The sequence below is a fragment of the Orcinus orca genome, chromosome 9 (genome assembly GCF_937001465.1).
Source record: "Orcinus orca chromosome 9, mOrcOrc1.1, whole genome shotgun sequence".
In the NCBI taxonomy this organism is placed as follows: domain Eukaryota; kingdom Metazoa; phylum Chordata; class Mammalia; order Artiodactyla; family Delphinidae; genus Orcinus; species Orcinus orca.
The window spans coordinates 22411432-22436675 of record NC_064567.1 but is presented as its reverse complement, the minus strand read 5'-3'; the positions used below and the strand labels follow the sequence as shown (position 1 = coordinate 22436675).

General features: G+C 38.9%; 1 protein-coding gene across 3 annotated transcripts in view; it reads right to left on the bottom strand.

The window, feature by feature from the left end:
- The window catches only part of UBE2H (ubiquitin conjugating enzyme E2 H), a 101147-nt gene that overhangs the window by 14783 nt on the left and 61120 nt on the right, over positions 1 to 25244 (bottom strand). For all 3 annotated transcript variants that reach the window (XM_033432469.2, XM_004272203.4, XM_049714513.1), the window contains exons 4-5: positions 11772 to 11811; positions 10416 to 10468 (exon numbers count right to left, since the gene is read on the bottom strand). In XM_033432469.2, the coding sequence (XP_033288360.1) occupies positions 10416 to 10468; positions 11772 to 11811 (93 nt within the window). The remainder of the gene's footprint in view (positions 1 to 10415; positions 10469 to 11771; positions 11812 to 25244) is intronic.

Sequence of the window (25244 nt, the reverse complement as noted above, 5' to 3'; positions counted from 1 at the left end):
TAAACCATAAACCAAGAATGAAATAAAGATATTCATCTTTGGAAAAATCCATCATAATAAAATTTTTTCCCCCTAGAATTGTTAATAATATAAAACATCTATCCGTTCCAAAGTCTTTTAAAAAACACTGACATTCCACTTTTTGGAAGGGAAAGAACCAGACATGGATTGCACAATCTAGAGATTACAGTCAGGTGCCCCCATTACTGGATACCTTAATTTTTTTTTTTTTTGCGGTACGCAGGCCTCTCACTGTTGTGGCCTCTCCCATTGCAGAGCACAGGCTCCGGACGCGCAGGCTCAGCGGCCATGGCTCATGGGCCCAGCCGCTCCACGGCATGTGGGATCTTCCTGGACTGGGGCACGAACCTGTGTCCCCTGCATTGGCAGGTGGACTCTCAACCACTGCACCACCAGGGAAGCCCTGGATACCTTAATTTTTAAAGAAAGTCCCAAGAACCCTGATAAGTATGGTCTACCATGAGCAAACAGCTCTTACTTTTGCCTTGGACTAAATCAGCACTTACCAAAATGCAGTCCATTAGGACTGATTCTTCAACCTGATCTTACAGTATTAATGTTAACAATATTACAAAACTCATAGTTCAGCTTAGGCACATAAACTAATGATTTATATCCATATTTAATTTTTAAAAACACTCAAATTATACTTATCTCTCATCAAAAGCAGCATTTACCCCACTCAGTCTACAGCAATGGTTCTTGGGCAAGTCTAGGTCCTGGTTGTTCGTCCATTAAAATTACCCACAGGGTTTTTCAAAATATGCATACCTACCCCAGGGATTCTGATTTAGGATTGGTTAGCATCTGCATGTTTGTGATACGTGTGCAGAAATGCACTACCTACTCTACACACTCCTAACCCCAGAGACCAAATGGGAAGAGCTATGTGCTTGTGGGTTCTCTAGCTCAAGAAAATGTTTAGGTCTTGACAGCTAAGCTGCTGAAGAGGCTCTAATTTAGTAGCCCTCCCTGACCCTTTCATTGTCCTTTTTCTGCACACTGCTGTCACCATCATTCACTCCAGGTAGAGGTATTCCAAACTATAGGTAGGAAAGCAGGTCTCTTCCTCTCTGCATCTCAATTTCTTCATCTGCAAAAAGAGAATACTGCAGCTCCTTACAAGAAGAAATACACATTTCTAAAAATGACTATAAAATAGGCTTCAAACTACATCAAAGGACTAAAATATTAATACAAATATGCCATCTTCTCAGAAGAAATTACAGCTACCTGTATCCCTCAAGGAATACTTATTAATAATTAAAATGAGTCACCCACACAAAAATGCACCAATTCTTTTTTTTTTTTTTTTTGTCTGTGTCGGGTCTTCGTTGCTGTGCGCGGGCTTTCTCTAGTTGTGGCAAGCGGGGGGCTACTCTTCATTGCAGTGCGCGGGCTTCTCATTGCAGTGGCTTCTCTCATTGTGGAGCATGGGCTCTAGGCACGTGGGCTTCAGTAGTTGCGGCACTCGGGCTCAGTAGTTGTGGCTCGCGGGCTCTAGAACGCAGGCTCAGTAGTTGTGGCGCACGGGCTTAGTTGCTCCGTGGCATGTGCGATCTTCCCGGACCAGGGATCGAACCCGTGTCCCCTGCATTGGCAGGCGAATTCTCAACCACTGCGCCATCAAGGACACCCTGCACCAATTCCTAAAGTAAAGCCACCCTACTCCAGGTGACTCACAAAAAGATGGGTACATGGCTTAAAAGAGAAGACACTCAGGAGGGGATGAATCACATATCTCATGTTTTATTCTTGGCTGTTTATGAACCAGTGACCATAAGTTATTTCTTCTTCCTCTATTTCCTTTGAACATTAAAATGGAAACCTTTGTAAAGCATACTGCTATCTTCAGGTTAAAACCCTGTGGATGCCAAAGCTTGACTTGGTCAGCCCCATCAGGAACCACAATTACCAAGCCGGCAGTCCTCTCAGAGACTTGAACTTGCATAATCTTTGTTTGTTTTTCAGATTTAACACCCCAAATGCTGTGACTCAGAAAACACCACCATGGTACAGCACAGTCACGGCCAGGTACCACCAGCCATCATAGCCCTTCTCCCTTCTCCAATGCCACCTATCCTTCCCCCTTTTCTCACCCTACTCCTTGTTCCCCAGATGTCCGAGGCCCTGGGTTCCTTCTTTTTAAAGCCAAACAAACAAAAAACATACAGAAAAACTTGTTTGGAAAGACATCAGCCACTTGCTCAGCAATGTGAATTCTGTGGTCTTTGTATTTTATACTCTTACTCCAGGAAGCTCATCATCTCACAATTTTAAAGAAATAAGTCTATGCTGATAACTAGCAAATCCTTCTAATTGGTCCTTTACATTTCTGGTCTTAAACATGCCTAAAATTATTTCCCTGAAAACCTATTCCTTTCTCCTAAAACCTAGATCGACGGCTCCAAACCTCCGGAAGGACCTTGGTTAGGCCTTCCTCCTTTATTCCATGTACTCAGTCAATTTCCCAGACTCACTATTAATCCTAGTGAAATGCCTCTAGTTCCTCTTCTGTTTCCACTGGCATGTAACTACATCAAGCCCAATGTATCTTTCTAGACCTGGATTAGGACAACCATCTCTGGATGGCCTTCCAGCCTCCAAACTCTTACCTTTGGAAGCAGAGAACACTTCCTTAAAACACTCAGGTCATTGCCCATCAAGAGCAAGTTCCTTTTCTTTTCCTACAAAACTTCATACTCCAGAAGCATGCTATCCAAACAAACTTACATTTTACTGACCTTCTCCCTCCTGGAGGACTCCTGGCTTCCAAAGCTCAGAATCACTGAGTTAGCCATGACCCCTTAAGGTATTTAACTGTTTTGTAATTCAATAGGGAGCAGGGCTAAAAGGAGAGGAAGAAAGGAAAAGTCCTGCTCACAATCAGAGAGGTAAAAAGCTGGGTAAAAACCCACAAGAAGTAGATTCTAGTGAACCAGAACCAATGACTGCGACCTCCTCTTTCCATGGCTTTCGGCCATTATAGTTGAAGCTGATGGCTAAATAAGTTGAGATCACCTGGGAATTAAAACCATGTTATCCGGGGCTTCCCTGGTGGCACAGTGGTTGAGAATCCGCCTGCCAATGCAGGGGACACAGGTTCGATCCCTGGTCCAGGAAGATCCCACATGCCGCGGAGCAACTCAGCTTGTGCGCCACAACTACTGAGCCTGTGCTCTAGAGCCCATGAACCACAACTACTGAGCCCACGTGACGCAACTACTGAAGCCTGTGCGCCTAGAGCCCGTGCTCCATAACACGAGAAGCCACCGCAATGAGAAGCCCGTGCACCGCAACAAAGAGTAGCCCCTGCTCTCCGCAACTAGAGAAAGCCCGCGCACAGCAACCAAGACTCAACTCAGCCAAAAATACAATAATTTTAAAAAACCAAACAAACCCATGCTATCCTTGATTTGCTAGAGAAAATCATCAGCTGACCTTTCAAAATCCCATTGATTGACTTTGCTCATCTTATAAGGAACTGTAATTAATTCATCATATTGCTAAGCAAGCCATGAATTTATAGTTACATGTTCAAAATAAAAACAATCATAAAATTCCATTTCATTTGCTCAAGGTTTTTTTCTTTTTTGTCCTTTTTTTGGGGGGGGGTGGTATCTAACTATATGTATGAAAACACACTGACATATATGTGGTCAAAGTTTACAAGACTGAAAGAGGACAAATAAAATTTCCAGATTTCTTCAGGTTATCTAAGAATTTTGGGTTAATTAATAGATCTTTACTTTTCTACTCTTGTCAGCTCTTAAGAAGTTGCACTATTAATGATGAATTTGAGTCTTTTACTTTAATTTTCTTCTGCTTGTAGTCTGTGAATACTAAAAACAGTGAAATTCTACCCCCTAAAAGGAGGAGGAGCCAGAAACCTATACCTCTCTTCAGCTGGAGGATCAGCATTGCATATAGTCAAGCAGTTGTTATGTATGAAAGACTGAGTAAGCAGTGGGCCCTAAAAGGTGACAGACCTCCCCTAGAGGAAAACCTCAATAAAGCCAATTAGGAGGAATGCCTTCAGATAGGCAGGTAGATTTGAAAAAAGAAATGGCCTTGAGATTAAATATTCTCTTACTAGCTGTTTGAGGGCACACATGTGGCAAGCTGAAGCAGACCACCACAAAGACTTGTGTGGTGCTGTGACACAGAACCAGCTGGCCACTGAATGCTAACATGCTTTAATGGAATAATACATACAGCAAACCAGTATCCCAGATGATATATTCAAGAATGTGTCCAATCACTTAACTGAGAGGGTCTTCTGTGTGGATAAAATATACAAAGGGTGTGAAACTCATTAGATGTACACGTGATCTCGTGTTAGTCCATGCGGATCTTTTAAAGATAGAATAAAGTCTCATGAAGAGGGTCATGCATGCAAAAAACAAAACTCTTCTCTCCTCACACCTCTTAAAAAAGAGAGAGAGCAATCAGCAGGAATTAATAAGAATCAGCAAACACTTGAAGAATTTTTGCAATATTCCTGAGAGATATACTTAATCTCACTACACTACCATTACACTTTTTTAAGTATTCCAAGCTAAAAACAGGTATTCCTGTTATATGTGGGAAAGAGCAATGTCAAAGACATAGGGTACTAATTAAAACTTGGTGGAATACCAGATATATCCTAACTGCCAGATCACCAGGTCACCAACCAGAGGTGTGCAGTTTTATAACATGGAACGTTTTAAAGCATTCCACTGTCTTAGAAAATCATCTTCCATCCATTGCCTAATTGCAACTCCCTCTCCACAATGTATTTAAACCGTAGAGATCTGCAGAAGGAAATGAATGCTACTACATAGATCAGAATGAAGAAAACAGACTTTTGTTCACCAAAAAACATTCCCCTTGTTGCCATGTCGATCTCAAAACACTTCCCACCTTACTTAGGTGTTCTTGAGAGGGCAATTCATCCTGGTTTAAACCTGGTATGACCCTGCTTACCTTAAAAGATTGCAAGCTAAAACACGGTAGTAGGATTTGTTATTACCCTTCTAGAAATGAGGGCAGTTAATGTATAATTAGCTAGTTGGGTATTCTTACAGTCATACTAAAATTCATTATTAAAGTTTTAAATTACTAGGCAATAATTTAGTCTTTAATGTCAGAAAAGAACAAGATAACTTCATGCAATTATAAGATAAATGACCATGCATGGGGAAAGACTTTACCTAGACACAGTGATCACAAGCAAATGAAGACAAAACAAATCCATAAAATCACAATGGAGCCCTGAAGCTACAGCCCCAAAGAAAGAAAAACATGGCTGTGGCTGTCTTTCAGGACCATAGCCTGGCTCATATCCCACGATCCACAAAGCCTGGACCACTCCATGGTTCTAATGCTGACTGTCAGTGAATGTGGTGTTTTTAACGAATTTCTGCTAGGTTGTTCAACCCAAGAAAGCCCCATTTTTCTATGTATAGCTAATTAAACTCCTGGGGCACATGCCAACACCAAATCTAAATATTTACAAGCAGACAAAGGAGGTGGATCATGGAGCTAGCATTGTGGAAACCATCAAATCCAAAACTCAGCATATTTCTTCTTTATCTACTACAGCTGACCTTTCTCCATAGTACTAGAAAGAAACTGCTCTACCTGGGTCTGTCTAGGAGACTCATAATGACATCCAGCTGTTCCAAAAGCAGGATGATGTTTGTGATTCCAGCATGGATGGATCAATACTGAGTTCTCAAGCCTGTTGAAACAGTGGTTGCTGGCCACTCAATCATCCATGCAGATAGATAAATGTATCTCTTATCTCTGCAACTATACTAAAATGTCTAGAAACATAGCTAGCAAACACTCATGCAGCATAAAGCATTATTTTAAGATAAAGTTACCCTCAGCCAAAATTTGAGTTGTTTGGAAAGATTCACAGGCTACCTGACTGAAAAGAGGTATGTAATAACAATGTACTTCCAACATGAAAAGGCTTAAATTCATTTAGCCGCTTAAAATCATTAGGTTACAGCATAGTACTATTAAGTAAATTTATGATTTAAAATTTTTCTAAATGCCTAGTAAAAAGCAGCACTGTTTCTCCTAATTCTAATCCCAAAGTTCCTGAAGCATTCCTTTTGTTGTAGTCAAACTCATTTGTCTGTTACTGACCGCCCCCCAAATGACTCTAGGGGAAATAATTTCCCAAATGTTGATTTTTCTCACCAGCAAAATAAGAGGACTATCCAGTCCATTGGCTAGCAACCCTAAAGGTGAGAATAAAATTATAAACTGCCCAATTTTATATGAAAATTGTCTTCTACATTACTTGTCCACAACTTAGTCCACAAATAAGTAATTTACCAAGTCAGTCGAGAAATGAGTAAAACGAAAGTCAGAGAGAGAAACACAATTTACGAGGGTCAAGTATGCATGGCTCAGAATGGCGGGAGGGAAACTGAAGCTGTACTGCAGTGAAGGTACCTGAGCTTCCAGGAGTGTGGGGTGAAAACACAACTATGGATAAAATATATTTGAGTAAAAAGGAAAACAGAAAACAAGCTACCTATGGCTTAATGAACTTTCCTTTCATCAGTCTTTAAAATTACAGTTGTTTTTGAAATTGAAATCCAGATCCCCTTGGCTGAATTTTAAGTTTTCCAGAGCTTTTATCATTCCTGTCTGGAAGAGCACGAAGGGATGTAAAAAAAAAAAAAAAAAGATGCCATCATACAGGAAGCCAAAATGAATCAATTCTGTGATGGCATCTGCTACTTTCCTTTTAATGTCACAAAGAGTAACAATAGTAACTTCAAACTCAATAGATAGCTTCATATTGATGACAAGCTTCTTTACAAAATTAACCACTATAATATGCTCTCTTTCAAGATTAAATATAAAATTTTAAATTACTGGGTGATTAAACTACAATTATACCAATTTTGAGCTTCTGAATGAACAAACTGCATGTACACTTGGCAAAGGAAAACAGGAGGAGAACAGAGGCAAGGAGTCAAATGGGCTGCCAGAAATCAATTTTCTTTTGTGGAGTTGGTGAGGGGTGGTGGAGGAATAAACATAAACATTGTTTATTATCAGGTTATGATGAGTATAAATCTGAATTTCATCTGGGAATTGCTGTTATAATAAAAATATGTATATCTATTGCACAGTACATGCATGCCCTGGGGCAAAGCTAATTGCAGGAAATTTCACAAGTAACTCCCTGCTCCTTACCATATTATATAGTAGAGTTGAAACAAGTTTTGGTTACCAAGCTAAGCCTTTTGCTTTTCAGTTGAATATCTGTGTTAACTTGCCAACTTTCTCCTATTAGTTGTTTCGTATTAAGTTAGATTTGTTATTGTCCTTTGAACTAAAATTCAAGAATCACAGCAGGAAATTGAGTGATTCAAAATTCACCAATGACGAAACTAACCTTCAATGCCGGAGGGTTTAGCAGCTTGTAATAAAAATTCAGTTTAGATCTCAAGATCAGATAAGTCTAAAAGAAACTTCAAGGTCATCTAAACCAACCCTTTCTACCAGTACTTTCATATAGATTGTATTTACCTGCTCCTAAATCTTTCCATGAAAGAAATGTTGAATTTTCTTGAGGAACAGTTTGGACTTGAGAAAAATGTCAAAACAGTTTTCCCATGCTGAGTATAATTTTGACTATACTATAAAAATATTTTCTTCCTGCTTTCCTACACTTACCTGTTAGTGTGTTCATGTTCTTGTATTATGGAACACTTAGTGGTAACTTGTACACATGTAATACAGAAATCAAAATTCACTTTCATCAATGTGGTTTAATTCTTGTTACTTACTAAATGCTTTGCAAGGTAATACAAGAACATATTCTAACATTTTATAGATGTGATGAAACCTTAGTCACGTTGGCCTGTTGCTTGAAAGTCTATTCTGAACCTCATACACCTGCTGGCAGGAATGTTAACATGGTACCACCTGGGAAAATAGTTCCTCAAATGGTTAAACAAAGTCACCATATCTCCGAGCAATTCTACCCCCAGGTACATACCCAAGAGAAATGAAAACATATGTCCACAGAGAAACCTGTGCACAAATATTTATAGAGGCATTATTCATAATAGCTAAAAGGTGTAAACAACCCAAATGTCTATCATCTGACAAATAAAAATGATATCTGTAGACTAGAGTATTATTTGGCCATAAAAAGGAATGAAGTACTGATCCATGCTACAACATAGATGAATCTTGAAAACATTATATGAAGTAAAAAAGTTAGTTACAAAACACCACATATCGTATAATTCCATTTACAAGGAATGTTCAGAATAGGCAAATCTATACAAACAACAAGAAGGTTGGTTATTGCCTAGGGCTGGGGGATGGGGCTGGGAAATGAGGGGATGATAGCTAAAGGGTACAGGGTTTCCTTTTGAGGTGATAAAAATATTCTATGATAAAAATGTGGGAATGGTTGTAAATAACTGTGAATATACTAAAAACTATCATCAAATTACACTCTTTAAATGGGTGTATTTTATGTACGTGAGTTATAATTCAATAAAACTGTTATTTAAAAAAAATCTGTTCTGAGATGTGAGGTACTTGACAATCAGCAAACCTCTTCCACAAAGCTCTTCTGGTCAGTAGTAAAAGAATTAGTTAAACTAAAGTCCAATTTACTTTATTGTCATTGGAACCAGCTTGCAGCATTTAGTTATGTATATTTCTACAATGTGCATGCAGTTTAAGAAAATACATTATTACATCAGATATTCCAGGCAACCTGCCACAAGACATTTTTACCGAAAAACCATCTTAAAAGGAATCCCTTTAACCAACCTCAGTGTATATGTCCTTTCTTGTTGCCTCATCTCCTTATAAGCTGCTGTTTCCCTGAAACTCTCATGTTAAACAGTACTGGGCATGATTAATTCACTTATTAATTCAACAAATATGTGAACCCTCATTGTACATGGGCTACTGCTTTAGGCACTTGTACATATGTACACGCACACATGCACGCATGCGCACACATGAGACAAAGTCCCTGATCTTGTGGAGCTTACAACCTGACAGGACAAGATAAACAATAAATAAATTTTAAGGTTTTTAAAGAGGGTGCTGTGCTATGGAGGGGCGTTATTTCAGATCAAGTGGCCAGGAAATGAGGCTTCTCTAAGGAAGCATGTTTGAGATGATAAAAGAAGGTGCCAGCTACACAAAGATCAGGGAGGATAACTCCAGGCAGAGGAAATAACTCTTGAAGGAATTAGGAGGAGGAAAAAAAAAAAAAAGGATTAACTGTGTGCTGCTGGTGACCAACCTCTGTGATTCTTATCACCATCCTAGTACAAACAAGGTGACTTGCAGATGGTGGCTGGAATAAGGGGTCTTATGTACCTTAAGACCGCTAAAAGGTCTCACAACTCTCCAACAAGGGGAGGCCGTCTCTAGGTAACCCCAGCCTGAAGTGATCTTTCCTGCTCTGCACCTCTCAGCAAGTGTTTGTTGTCTGTACCACTCATTCTTACAAACACATTGGTGCGAGGCACCGTGCTAGGAGTGTCAGGACTTAAACACAAATCAGACCAGCACCCTGACAGCCCTTAGGGCAGGAAATAATCCAGTAGCACAGAAAATGTAGGCACAGACAACACACACAAGGTAGAAAGTAAAAGCAGGCCACAAAAAAAGAGCTATAAAATTTAGGCATGTCCAGAGATTACTTCCAGCTGGAGCATCAGGGGAAGCTTCACGAGGTGGGTGCACGAGAAGAGGGAGAGTCTGTGAAGCCTGAGAACTTGGACATGTGGGGAGAACAGATTGATTTGTTGTATCCCTAATAAACTTTAAATATATTTAAAAATACTTTTAGCTCCCCAAGCAAGTTACAAGGCCTGATAAGGCTTCTCTCTCTCTGTGATCTCAATTTACATGCTGATTCACTGTAAGAGTTCATATGTCAATTTCAGCACTGAAGGTAAGGCTAAATTATTCTTTGCTTCATAACAAAGTTTTCACCTTTGAAACAGATGATGATCCCCCAAACCTCTTAATACACCATCTCATTTCAAAGGGACATTCCTAAGAGTTTTTCCAAAACTAAAAGGCATTACAGATAAACATGTATACAATGTGCTTCAGAATAACACATATATAAAATGTCTGCGTATGTATTTGTGTGTCTGCATATGTGTAACACTGTACATTAATTTCAGAATCTTACAAGATAATTTCAAACTTCCACTGCTAAACCAAAGTCTGTACTCATGAGAAAACGTTTTTTTCACTGATTAAACTTTCCCACCGGCTTTCAAAATCCTTTCCCATTCCCAACAAAACATTTTAAACCAGAGAAGAAAATCCAAACAACATTTTTTTAGGCAGTGTCTCAACATCTCTAAAAAATATTCCATGGCCAAACTCACCATACAGAGCTGTCCAAGTTTGATTAATTACATCTAGACACACAGTTCCTGACCTGAAACAGATGGAAAGAATGGCATTTTTAAAAAAATTACAAAGTTAGCTGCATGTATTTGGCAACTAGTTTAATCATCAGGAAAAATATTTTTAATAGATTAAAAAAAAAAACCAAAGAATCCCAATTGGGGAAAACATGATGAGGAGCAGAATATACACAAAGTCTTGTGTCTACTTACAGATTCAAAGGGAAAACCAGTAACTATACAATGGAGAAACCAGACAACACCTTAACCATGTGATGAGAATTACCATTGGTTATCAGGGCAGACAAACTTGTGTGCCTCCAAAAAGGATACCCTGAGGAGGACACAATCTCACTTTTTGGTTTTCTGGCCTTAAGAGCATACTCTGAACCTAATTATAAGGAAAAATCAGACAAACCCAAACTAAGGGACAGTATGAAATAACTGGTCTTTATTCCTTAAAAATGTCAATTTTATAAAAAGCTGAGGAATGGTTTCAGATTGAAGTAGTTTAAAGAAACATGACAACTAAATGCAGTAGATGATACTGGACTGGATCCTTTAATGAATGAAAAAAAAAAGTGCTAAAAAGTCCATTACCAGAATATGGCAGTAGATGAAAAAGTACTGCATTAATATGTAATTCCTGAATCTGACAACTATACTGCAGTTACATAAGAGAACATCCTTGTTAAGATGACTGATACATGAAAGTATTAAAGGACCATGGGGCATGATGTATATATATACATACAACCTCTCAGAGTTCAGAATACTTCATATGTATGCACGTGTGTGCGTGTGTGTAATATCAAAATTTAGTGCCATGACAAGGAAAAACTGCAGGACAAATAGTATTCTAAATAGCACTGGAAGTATAAAATAGGAGGCACTGATATCACATTTTAAAATATCACTAATAAAATATTAGAAGGAAAGAAAGGGATAATTAAGATTCATTAACTGCTTTACTCTCAAGGACTGAGAAATACTTTAAGGGCTGAAAATAATATAATCTGTACACTGAAGACAGATCTCTGGACAGTGTCTATACAAAGAGAACAGAGATATGGAATATTACAAATGTTAGCTAGATATCAAGGGAAATGAAAGACCCATTCATGACAGTGGAAAAAACCAAGCAGTCCAATAGTGGACCCTGAACTAAGGTGGAATATCGTAGTCCTGGATTCTATAATGGAAGTGACCATTCTTACAGTCCGATCTGTTGTTAAAATCCAAAAAGATAATTGAGGTTTTTTTAATAACAGAGAGATGAACTCTAACCAAGAGCAGCTGCTGCTAAGATTTAAACATTTTTAAACAGTTACTTACGCTTCATCAATGTTGGGATGGAAAATTTTATTCATGAATCCTGTAAAAAGAGATGTTAATTAGCAGCAAAAAGTATCCAGAGAACAATTAGTTTAAAAGTATTTCAGTACGGAAACAATTTCAGTATTAGGATAACTCATTACTTTCAACCTTAGATCTTTGGTTACTGGTAAGACTATATTCTCCTGAATGTGTCAATTACTTAAAATACATCAGAGTTCTACTAATCAAATGAGCAAACTCTGAGAGCAATGCAGCTTCTAATACAAAATAATCATTACAAGAAATTATTTTCTGAGCTATGAAGGTACTTGCCAAGAAAATTTATAGTACTAAATGGTTTATAACTAGTGCCATGATAAAAGTTAAGAAAGCTACTCTGACTTTCCTCCCCAAAGTTTTATTGTTCAATCACTAAATGTGGAGGTTCTGCATTTGAACTTCTCCTTCCGAAGCTGTTACTCGTATCATTGTGCTACACCGTGTGCGGAACATGAATGAAGCTGCTGAAATGCTAAAGGAGTACTGCTTCCAAACCGCAAAGGATTTCATAAGAACAGTGACCAAAGTATTTCCTTTAACTTTAGTCTACTCATTCCAGGAAACCCAGTTTTGATTAAAATTGGGGCAACCAAGAAATTAGGCAAGGTGTTTAAAAAAATTCTGTAAGATGGCTGTTATCTGTCAGGGATTCAAATTTTTTTATTTATTCCTAGAAAAACAAGTATGTATAGACTTTTAAACAAATATATTGATATTTAAATTCCAAAAAGAAATTATTTTCTAACTCAAAACCAGTGAGTTAATCAGTTTGTATACAAGCAAATGACAGTATTCTAAAGCAGAGATCCACTGTCAAAGCCCTCATTTTGTCATCCTTATCGCCTTACTTCCTTTTTTAAATTTAATTTTATTTATTTATTTTTTGGCCGTGCCACACGGCATGCGGGATCTTAGTTCCCTGACTAGGGACTGAACCCGTGCCCCCTGCGATGCAAGCACGGAGTCTTAAGCACTGGACCGCCAGGGAAGTCCCCTTACTTCCTTTTTAGACTTCCTTATTCCGTACCCTCCTTTCAATAAATTGAAGTTCCTTATTAAGTGGCTATCACCACGTCCCAATCCCACCCTCCCTCACCCCACCCCCACCTTACATGTTCTCTTTCATTCATTCAAAATATATCTGGTCAACATCTATGTGTCAGGCACTGTGCTTATTTAGGGTACAAAACCAAATAAAGACAGTACTCTATTCTCGAGGAGGTCGCTGGAGCAATGGGACAAGACACACAAAGAAATAATGCAGTGTGCAAAAAGAGGCAACAGGGGGCTTCCCTGGTGGCGCAGTGGTTGAGAATCTGCCTGCTAATGAAGGGGACAAGGGTTTGAGCCCTGGTCTGGGAAGATCCCACATGCTGCGGAGCAACTAGGCCCGTGAGCCACAACTACTGAGCCTGCGCGTCTGGAGCGTGTGCTCCACAAGAAGAGAGGCCGCAATAGTGAGAGGCCTGCGCATCACGATGAAGAGTGGCCCCCGCTTGCCACAACGAGAGAAAGCCCTTGCACAGAAATGAAGACCCAACACAGCCAAAAAAATAAATAAAAATAAAAAAAATAAAAAGCCAAGCATTTGAAGCCCTTTAAAAAAAAAAAAGAGGTGACAGGGGAAGCATGTATAAGGAGAGGAAGATGTCAGGAAAGATGCAGACAAGTGGCATCAAAGGAAGATCCTCAAGGATGAGGTGTGACAGAGGTCATCTCCGAAAAGCTAAGAAACTTCTCTAGACTTAGAAAACGGGGATGAGACTATATGAAATCCCAGACATTCCAATCCTCACGTGCTCTAGCCACTCCAAGTACTAATCATGCTTCCAATTTTTGTTTTTTAATCTTTTGTGTTGAAATAGCTTAATGTTTTATTTACTACTATCAAGAGAGCCCATGCAATGTTTAAATGACTCTGATGCAAAAAGATTTGTGTCCAATTACCATTTCACATTCATTTTTCATTCAAGATGTTTCAAAGTCTAGATGTACAAGGTATGTGTTTATGAGGCGATTATACTAAGCCAATTGAAATGTTCATGCCTTAATGTTAAGAGAAAAAAAGCAGAATAAAAATTCTATCGAACCTCAGAAAAACACTAATACATGTGTCCAAGAAGGCCTACGAGGATATCTGTTGCAGCAGTGTTTATAAAAGCCAAGAACCAAGTTCAACCCCATCAACAAGGGATGGGAGAGACTGTAGTACATCCTTATACTGGGAGTCCTATACAGCCAAGGTAGTGAACTAGGTCAGTATGTATAGAGCCAAAGCTGAGGGGAAACAAAAAAGTTGCAGGATGATATATTTACAGCATGATACCATTTACATAAACTAAAACAAAGCAACACTACATATTCTCTATGGTAACGAGTACAGAAAACTGTATTGGACCAACATATATCAAATTTATAAGAGTATTTTAGTGAGGGTGCAGGGCCAAGGTCATGGTGGGAATAGGTAACAGAATGAGGAATGGTGATTAAAGATGAATTTATCTGTAAAACTATATTCCTTTAAAAAAGAGCTAGCTCTTGCTTCGGCAGCTCACATACTAAAAAGATATATGTGCTTGTATATTATTTGCCCTGGTATTTTAAAAAGTGTGCACATAGATAAAAAACTGGTAACAAATATGTACAAATATCAACAGTGCTTAGTTCTTAGTGGTGGGGATATTTTCTCCGTTATCCTTTTTAAACCAGCCCCACCCCATACCAGAAGTAGGATCACAGCAATGGAAATGGGTTAGAAGGAATGAAGCTTCAGAAAACTAAAAAGAGAATCATCATATGATCCAGCAATCCCACTCCTGAGCATACACCCAGACAAAACTATAATTCAAAAAGATACATGCACCCTTATGTTCACAGCAGCACTATTCACAAGACATGGCAACAACCTAAATGTCCACCGACAGATGAATGAATAAAGATGTAGTACATATATACAATAGACTACTAGTCAGCCATAAAAAAGAACAAAATAATGCCATTTGCATCAATGTGAATGCAACTAGAGATTATCATACTAAGTGAAGTAAGTCTGAAAGAAAGAATACAATACAAATGAACCCATCTACCAAGCAGAAACAGAATCATGGATGTAGAGAACAAGCTGGTGGCTGCCGAGGGGGTTGGGGGAGGGATGGAGTGGGAGGTTGGGGTGAGCAGATGTAAGCTATTACATACAGGATGGATAAACAACATGGTCCTACTGTATAGCACAGGGAACTATAGTCAATATCCTATGATAAACCATAATGGAAAAGAATATGAAAAAAGAATGTATATACGTATAACTCAATCACTTTGCTGTAGAGCAGAAATTAACACAACACTGTAAATCAACTATACTTCAACAAAAAATTAAAAAAATAAAAGAATGAAGCTTCAATAATTTGATGTCACAGGGAACCTCAAAGGTCCAAGTCAAGGAAATAGCTATGGTGAAAAAAGCTTTAAATGTTTATCAAAACTGTCTCTGAAAGATTAAGGTTCCTGCCTCTCTCCTTGTACAAGGTCTGGAGATTACATTTGGAATCAATATAGTTTCCACACTGTTTTCAATTTAATCTAGATTTTGGCTTGGTTGAGTCCAAGACTATATAAGAAAGAGGGCCAAAAAGGGCTTAGTAAACATATTCTTTAGTAATAAATGGGTTGGAGCCCAGTCCCCAGTGCCCCTGATAAATATAAAACCCCATCTGAGCTCTGAGGTGGAGAGCAGAATCGGACTGGAAAGAGAAAAGTACTAATAGGGATTTGGCTTCTAGTCCCAACTCTGCTATTAACTGCAGGCCTTGATCAGGTCACTATACTTCTGTGGGTCTGCTTCTTTACCTGCAAAGAGAAACAGCTGGGCTACATGACCTCCAAAACCTCCACTCTTATTCTGTTTGTAAAAGGACCATCAGCTCTAAAATCTGGGATTTAATAACAATGGCCAGACCTCTGAGAACAGAGGACTTAAGGGGAAATGGCCAATGGTTAAGTCCATAAAGGAAATTAATTCTGTGAGGCACATTTTTAGGTACATAAGTATTCTGGAGAATATAATACAAAGTTACTAACATGCTAAAATACCACAAAGAGACACAAAATCCACTGACTATTCCAAAGTAGGCAGAAATGGAGTTTATAAACTTGCCATTGAGCAACAAGCACAACCAGACCATTTCTACTAAAAAACAATTTCCACACTACAATCATCTCTTCCTATACCAGGCTTTTTCTATTGTTAGAAAAATACCCAACGCAAATAAATGGAAAGGGGTAGATTTATCTGTATATGTGTATATATATATATATCTCCTTTAAATTTGTCCTTGGACAAGCTGTGGGCAGCATTTCTGGCAAAGCTATTTACATTTTGGATAATGATGGCAACAATGGAACTTCTGCACAAGGAGGGGAGGAGAGAAAGAACAGGCTAGGAATTCAGAGAAGGAACATTCTCAGGACTGAGTGTGTTTGCCCTGGCATGTTTTCCTTCCTTTTGGCAATGCTATCACCACATTAATGAATTTGTCTGCAACAAGAGAATTTTCCCAACACTTGCTTCCATTTGACCAGGAACTATTTTGAAGATATTTTAAGAGAACATATTTTGAAAACTGCTTTTATGGAAACATGATAAGTGGAAGCAGCAAGTCACATTTAATCCATATGATTTAAGATTTTATTCACTACCAGACATTTTCTAATGATAACATTTCAGTGATTTGATCAGATAAAATTCAGAACTCCTTTGTTTAAATTTTTTGGACAATTATTCTCTGGCATGGATCAAGCATTTATAAAAAAGGGGGACAACAGGTACAAAGGTTTAGCTAAAAATCTTACCACCTCTGTCCTCTGTCTTTTATCAGAAGGGAATCAGGAGATTTATAATTCTGGAGGAGGAATCCAAACCATGCTTAGTTGATGAAAAACTACATCTTAGAAAACAAAAGCACAGATTATTAAAATAGAAAAATATGCCATGCTTTTGCTTGTTCCACTCCAATACTCAATTGCTCTAGAATAACAAATCTCTTGACCCATAGGCTAATAAAGAGAGACAGTAAATAACGCTGTGCCGAGTCATGCTGAAAACTGTTTTTTATTTCAGACTGTTTCTGTGTCCAATCCCAGGAGGGGATCTATACAAAGTTGTACACTTTCGAATAACTGATATTGGGGTCAATATGTACATGAAAAAGGCAAAAATTAATTATACTTCCGTCTTTGTTCTGTTTACAAGTGGGGATATTTTTAGTGATCAAATTTGTGGATACAATGAAATACCTAAGGGCCAGTCATCTATCCAGAAATTTCATCCAGAATAATCTTGAAGAAATGAGGTCAAACAAGGTGACTCATGAAACAAGGTAAATCCACCCTAAGGTAATAGGGTGAAAAGCACAAAAGGCAAAACTGAAAACTTTATCCCAGAGATAAAATGAACCTGGACTGCAGATGGTTGAGGCAGCTGTGGCTGATATGATTTAATTATAAGCTTATGAATTCCTGTGAGAAAACAGTAAATAAATATATTTAATTACTCTGATAGTCTATCTTCAGGACAAATACCAGCATAAAGTAGACCATTCAGAATGAAACTGATTAATTCTCTATTTTTAAAGTAGATATAATTATTTAAAATATATTTATTAAAGATTAAATCCTATCTCCCCTAGAAGTATCTCAGACTATAAATTTTTTAAGGGCAATAACTTGGATCTCCATTCCAAGCATGCAGGAGGTGATCAGAGTTAGGGTGTTCCAGATAAAAAAGGGGTGGGGATGCTGCCAGCTTCACTGGTGACAGCTATACTGCCAGCTTTGTGCATTAGTGCACCCTCAGATAGATTTTCATCTTACCTCAGACAGCCAGGCCCAGCCCGTGGCAGCCTGCACCCAGGCAGAAGTCTCTTCCGAGAGCTGAGCCTTTCCTACTCAGGAGAGATGGACCTGGGCCGGTCTCTTCTTGGGTGAGGAACCAAGCAAGGAGCTCACTCTCATTGCCCTGTGTCATGGGAACTTCTGAACTGATCCTGTGTGTGTTCAGGAGATCTAAACTCAACAAGGGGTCCTCTTTTCTGTTTCTTCCTTTCTCTCTGATAATATGGAGTCTGAGGAATGGGCTGGATGGATAAGAAAAGTTCATTTATTCATTTATAACTAAGAAAAGGTGAAGTGTTATCCTTCAACAGCGTAACTCTTCTACCAACCTAGCAGATTACCAAAGCCTGCAGCCTTAAATCTACTCTCCTGCACATCCATTTTTGGAAGACTGTAATCTATTTCCTATCTCCACAGTTTATCTTTCACTCTCCTGGTCATTCATATAACCACACTGTCTGAATCAGGCAGGATTTATTTTCATGGTCAGAGGCAGCAGAGTATGGACAGAATACACTGGACTTGAAATTTTGAGACCTAATTTCAAGTCTCTGCCACTGTTACTACACAAAGTCGTGGTTAAAAGATCAGGCTCCAGTCAGACTGCCTAAGTTCCACTTAGACCTACTGTATCTCTTTGCCTTTCTGTCTCCTTATTCATAAAGCTGGGTTAAATAATGGTATCCACATACCACAGGACTGTCACCAAGATTTAAGGAATATATGCACAGCATGTGACCAGTAACTCATGAGCTCAGGCAAGTAATTTCATCTCACTTTTCTCATCCTAAAAATGAAAATATCTGCCCCTACATATCCATCTCTTAATCCTTTAGCAATTGTTAAGAGCATTAGAAGGTATTTTGATTATGGGATATTGGTTTTTTTTAATAACCCTATCACTGGAAATGGCAAATACAGTTACTCTAATATTTACTATTAAAAAGATTGTTCTGATTGTATTTGGCATATGGAAAAAACACTGGACTGGAAGCTAGAAGGCAGACTCTGCAACTAATTAGTAGTAATATATCTCCGCCTTCCTGAGTCTCATTTTTACAATCCTTCAAATAACGGAACAGGATGATATAATCTCCAAAGTTCCTTCTAGCAATATGGTTTTCACCAACACCAAGAATATGAACAAATCTTGAACTGTGTGAACAAGCTTTTCCAAGGGAACTAAGATATTACTCTTGTTTTTAAAAGAATTTCAGTTTAACTAAAGAAAAATGAAGCTAAGAATATATGTTTTCATTATAACACCAATCCTAAAGGCAAATGAATTTTATGCCCAGAAGATGTCAAAATAACCAACCAGCTCAAAAGCTAGAGGAACTAAAGTTCAAGTAGGAACTAACCTAAACAGCAAGTTAGGTGGAACTTTTATACAGCAAATGGAAAGATTATATAATAATGAATTGCCAAAGGCAGAATTAAAACTGACATAAGCCAGCTTCAAGAAGGAAATGCACAAACCTTCTCACAGAAGCAAGCACGTGCAAAAGCAAGGTTACCCCTTAGAGGTGGCCTGGGGAAGGGAAATCAAAGCCAACTATTATTTTTACTCTGGCTATACAGCAAGATGAAGCTGAATAAATTTAGATATTACAAACTGCTAACAACAGGTTTTTCATTGACAGGGCCAATTTGACTACTGACTTCTTCCATCATTGAGAACTTCAGCACCTAAGCCAAGTCTCTCCCCCACCAACTCCTGTCATTTTTAGTGACATTATTACCTACACAGACCACCCTCCTCACACCCTGGGGCCTCTCAGTTCTCTAAGCTTCTTCTTAATGATCTTTCCTCGGTTCTATCTCATTCACACTCCCAGGACATGCCTTGAAGTCTGGCATCCCTACAAATAGCTTCACTTCCAAAATCACAAATTCAGACATCCCCTCTCGCACTACGGTCTCCCATCCTTGTCAAAGAGCTTCCCACCCCATGAACAATTCTTTCACCTGTGAACTCTAATCCACTCACCCTCCCTCTTTATTCCTACCTACCACCCTCTTATTTTCACGTCTTCCCCTAACTAGGTTTAAGAGCTATCACCATCATCACTCTCTGGCAATTCTCTGCAAATCCCCTGCCTTCTCCCCTCCAAAATACCCATCTACAACTGGAGAAAACCAATCATTCACAATTCTTACTTGGACTTGAGGATGTCTCTAAATAGGCATTCACTCATTATTCACTAACTCACTCAACAGATATTCTTCTGCAGAACAGGCAATGTATAAAGCCTGGAGGTGGGGAGACGGATTTTTAGTAAAACAGACCCAGGAACTGCCTTCATGGAGTTTATATCCATTGGGTTGGCAGGGAGGAGAGATGTAAGTAAACAAATGTATCAATTTTAAAAAGTATGCTCTATAACAACTTTTGTGGATTCAACATCCCCTATAATTTTCCTCTTCTTTCTCTAGTAGCTTGCTCCCCCATTCTCCAATGACTTGGACATTTTACCATTATTCTGCAAATCTCCCATTCCCTTTGCCCCTCCATTTCTCACTTTGACTTAATAGCCCTGCCCATTTTTTTTGGAAAATGGGTGCCAATTGGCAGGATCCCTCATCATCCCCAACAAAATCCACCCGCCCACATGCTAATTTTTCCTGCCTCAACAGCTTGCTCAAATGTTCATGTTCATGGTCTTCTCAAGCACCAGTCTTCTATTTGTGTTCTGATCTTGTCCCTTGCTACAGTGTCAAAGGCATTGCTCCTTTAATTCTCCTCCTGACGTCCAACATCACCAAGCTTTCCCTCTTTTCTAGACAACTCCCTGCAAGGAGCAAAACCTCCTATTCAAGAAATAAAAAGTAAAGCCTTCCTTTTATCTTCCTCTAGGTAACAGCCTCATTTGTATGCTTTCCTCTATATAGATAGATTTCTTCAAGTAATGTGTATCTATTGGGTTGGCCAAAAAGTTCATTTGGTTAGTGAATAATTGTTCAATAAAATTATTGGTGAAAATAAAAAATGTGTCTTTTATTTTTACTTAAAACCGAACAAATTTTTTGGCCAACCCAATACACCAGAGTTTTCAACCTTGGCACCTTGATCCAAACCACCAGTATCTCTACTCTTTCCCCACAACAGCAGAGTGATCACTGAACCTGTTTAAAATGCTGCAATGATTTTTTTCCGTTACATTAAGAATATAACTCAACCATTTAACCTGGCCAGCAAAGCTCTACAGGACCTCGCCCTGCCTACCACTTGGACCGCTTCTCATATCTCACACTCTCAACCCAGCCTCCCAGCCTCATCTCTCTTCCCTGAGCATGCAAAGCTCCTGCCTCGGGGTCTTCGTCTTCACAATTTCTTCTGCCTAAAATGCTCTCAATCCCTGACCTTAGAGGATCAGGGCTGGCTTTTTTCCCCTTTTCATTTAAACCTTAGCTTAAATTTACTTTGTCAGAGAAGCCCTTCCTGAATACCTAATCTAAGATAGCTATCATGTCAATTCTATCACATCAGTTCTCTGCATAAAGCTATCAGACATTTAAAATTTTGCTTTATCTCCCCCTCCCATCATCACAAAAGGATTTAAGGGTGAAGGGAGCAATTTGTTCACTTCTGTATCCCTAGCACCTAGAATAATGCCCTGCACACAGCTGGTATCTGATAAATTTGTGGAGCTGATTAGAAGACATGATGCAAGATGTATCCATTTTATGAGAAAGCAGGTTCTGCCTCAGCTGTTAGACATAATCTTTTCAAAAATCTATCCTGAAAAATCTCATTTTCAGAACTCCAGTAAAAGGAGAGCTTTTAACAATGGCTTACATTCTCATAGCATTATCTAAAAAAATTTTTTTAGGAAACTTTTCTACTAGAATGTAACTGAAACAGGAACTAAACTCAAACCCAAGGTTGCAAAAGTAGAGAAGTATATAGGTGATCTTAATGGAATTTGCTTCCTCAGTCTAAGAATTCATTCTATTTGTGGAAATATAGTGGTTCAAGTAGTCTTTGTTAAATGACTGACCCAAACCTCTCATGCATGACACACTCCTCTCTACTCCCAATCCTGGTCTACTCCTGACTAAGCAGGGCTCAGTTAAGTTACTCACAATAGTTCCTGAGGGAGTAATTGTACAATGTTTCCAGCTAGGAAGACACAAAGTAAATGGTAAATATTCTAAACTCTACAGTTAGTCATACCATATGTTATAAAACTCCATTCCAAAAATACTGTGAGGTAATTTCTGGCCATAGTGAAATAAAAAATGTATTATGCCAGAAGAGTCTGTGAATCTGCCAATGAAAAAGGTGAAAACATTTCCTTTAATCACTGGCACAAGTAAAAAGAATATGGTGCACTGAATATCAGAATATCTTTTAATTAAAAACTGGTGGCAGATTGGGAAATTTAGAAGGAACTCAGACAGGTAATCTAGTCTAGTTTCCTTTGGAAAAGAATGACCTAAAACCATTCTATTTAGATGACAGTCTGACCTAATTGTAAAGGCCACTGGTATAGCTCAAAATAGCATTCTAATTTTTGTTATTGTCCATGGCTCTTTCGTTTTGTTTCTATTTACTCAAATGGACTTGGCTAGCTCTTGCCATATGCTATTGACATCAATTACACTGAAGAATGAGCTTGGGTTTTTCCCTGGCCATTCTATCAACATTCGGCAAACACATTAAGTGGTCTCTCCAGAATCTTGTTCTCAACCGTTCCTCTTACACAGTCAGCTTTGGTATCATCAAATTACAGTCCAGACACACATAGCATATAGCCTGCTCCTGAGAGGGTCCTCCTCACTGTTAATATGGAGATACTCACAGGTAGTATTTCAAAAGTGAGTTTCTAGACTTGTTAGCTGGCTCTTACAAAAGAGTTTTCTATTTTAAAAAAGTATAAATGGTGACAGAGTTCCCAGGCTGGTCTTAAGGCTATCTACAAAAGATTCTAAAATACTCTATAGTTCTATCTGAAATTAGTAGAATACATGTCTATTAATATACTAGTCAGTAGACATTTAAAAATAAGATTAAATGACAACTTAAAAATTTTCTGTTGAATGCTAGTGTTTAAGTAAAATAGGTAGATCTGATGGAGACTACTGTAGATCTTGAAGGGAACTTTTCAAGGTACTTTCAATACCTTTAGAGCAGGGGTCCCCAACACCCCCGCCATGGACTGCTGGCGGCCTGTTAGGAACTGGACCATACAGCAAGAGGTGAGCGGCGGGCGGGTGAGCGAAGCTTCAGCTGCCACTCCCCATCGCCTGCGTTACCGCCTGAACCACCCAAGCCCCCACGCCCCCCGCGGAAAAATTGTCTTCCACAGATCCAGTCCCTGGTGCCAAAAAGGTTGGGGACCGCCGCTTTAGAGGCTGAAAAGCTTAAATTTAATATTGTATGTTGTATTTTATCAGAAGACATAATTTTGCCCTCTTGGGTGAGGTTTATCCAAAGTATTACTGTTATTGGACTTCCCTGGTGGCGCAGTGGTTAAGGATCCACCTGCCAATGCAGGGGACACAGGTTCGATCCCTGATCCGGGAAGATCCCACATGCCACGGAGCAACTAAGCCTGTGCGCCACAACTACTGAGCCTGCGCTCTAGAGCCTGCAAGCCACAACTACTGGAGCCCGCGAGCCACAACTACTGAAGCCCGTGCGCCTAGCGCCCGTGCTCCGCAACAAGAGAAGCCACTGCAATGAGAAGCCCACGCACCACAACGAAGAGTAGCCCCTGCGTGACTCAATGAAGACCCAACGCAGCCAAAAAATAAATAAAATTTAAAAAATAAAAATAAATAAAAATAAGAGGCTTAATTCTGCCTGTTGAAAATAAGAGAACAGAGTCTCCCCTCCCCTTCTGTTAAAAAAAAAGTATTACTGTTATTATTAGCTGTAAACGGGAGCCTTCTTGGTTCATATGAAGAGAAAAATGGAACAAAGGGAAACACAAGTGGAGGAGTCAGACTGAAAAAAGAAGCAGATAAGAATTGCTCAAGTAACAAGGGAAGGGAAAAGGGAAAGGAAGAAAAGGAGTGTAGAATAGCTATACTTAAAGGTTTATTCCAAGATGGAGTAAACTAAACTGTAAGCAGAGAAACAAAGGAAATAGTAGGTACACTTACACGCACAAATAATTAAAACTGAAGGTAAAAAAGAAAGGAGGGTGGTGGGAAACATGGGGGCCAGCAGGCCCTTAGCAAGCTATCAGGTAAGAATTCTGGCCAAGGATTGCTTGGTGGCTTTCTAGAACAAAACACAGGAAAAGCATAGACTCAGACAAAGATGTAGACAGGACACTCAAAAGACATGCACTTGCCATATGTTTTTAAATATTTACTTTTATAATAAAAGGGAACTTACTGCAGAATATTTGGGAATTACAGAAAAATGGTTTTAATTCCCTTAACAGCCATGGATAACTATAGCCAGTATTTGGCATTCATACTTGGAATTTGCATGGAAAAAATTATTGTTACACTATATAATGTTATACATTTTCCTGTGTGTTCCATTATTTATTTATTTATTCATTCATTTATTTTTGGCTGCACTGCACGTGTGACTTACAAAATCTTAGTTCCCTGACCAGGGATTGAACCCAGGTCCCTGGAAGCGACAGTGCCAAGTCCTAACCACTGGTTGGCCAGGGAATTCCCTCCTATGTGTTCCTTTAAAGATGGTGTTAAAATATGAGTAATGGGGGCTTCCCTGGTGGCGCAGTGGTTGGGAGTCCGCCTGCCAATGCAGGGGACGCGGGTTCGTGCCCCGGTCCGGGAAGATCCCACATGCCGCGGAGTGGCTGGGCCCGTGAGCCATGGCCGCTGGGCCTGCGCGTCCGGAGCCTGTGCTCCGCAACGGGAGAGGCCACAACAGTGACAGGCCCGCGTACCGCAAAAAAAAAAAAAAAAAAAAAAAAAATATGAGTAATGGTTGTGAAACATTTTGTCCATGTACCACAATTTAACTACTTTATTATCAACTGGGTGATTTAGGTTGCTTCCAACTTTTAAGTTTTAAAAATAACACTGCAATTTACATACTCTTGTATATTAATCTTAGTGTACACCTCTGGGTATTTCCTTATTTTAAGTAAAATCACTCAAAGGATACAAAATTTTATCAATATATACTGTTAGGTTGGCTACATCATAATAACTTTGCCAACAATGTTTAACCTGCCAATTTGATAAGTCATATATTCTCTTATTTTTTTAATCTGCATTCTTTGGATTAGACACAAAACCATTTGTATCCTATGCTTATCGATTATTTTTAATTTTTATAAAAAATTGCTCCATGTGACCTCTGTATATATGAGATCACTCATTTTTATTTCCCCACACAGCAACTGCAAGTCTTATCTTTGACGGATAAAAGCTCTTCCTTAGTAGATGAGCACACGTGTAACGACTGAAAACTGTGAATCTGGAGAAGTATAGAATATGGCAGTCTCTGTAGAAACTCCTCTGCATATAACATAATCTTCATGGGCTGGGCATTACTTCGGTTTTGAAAGAGTATTTGTAAAGTCCTTACGTTCACCTTCACATCTC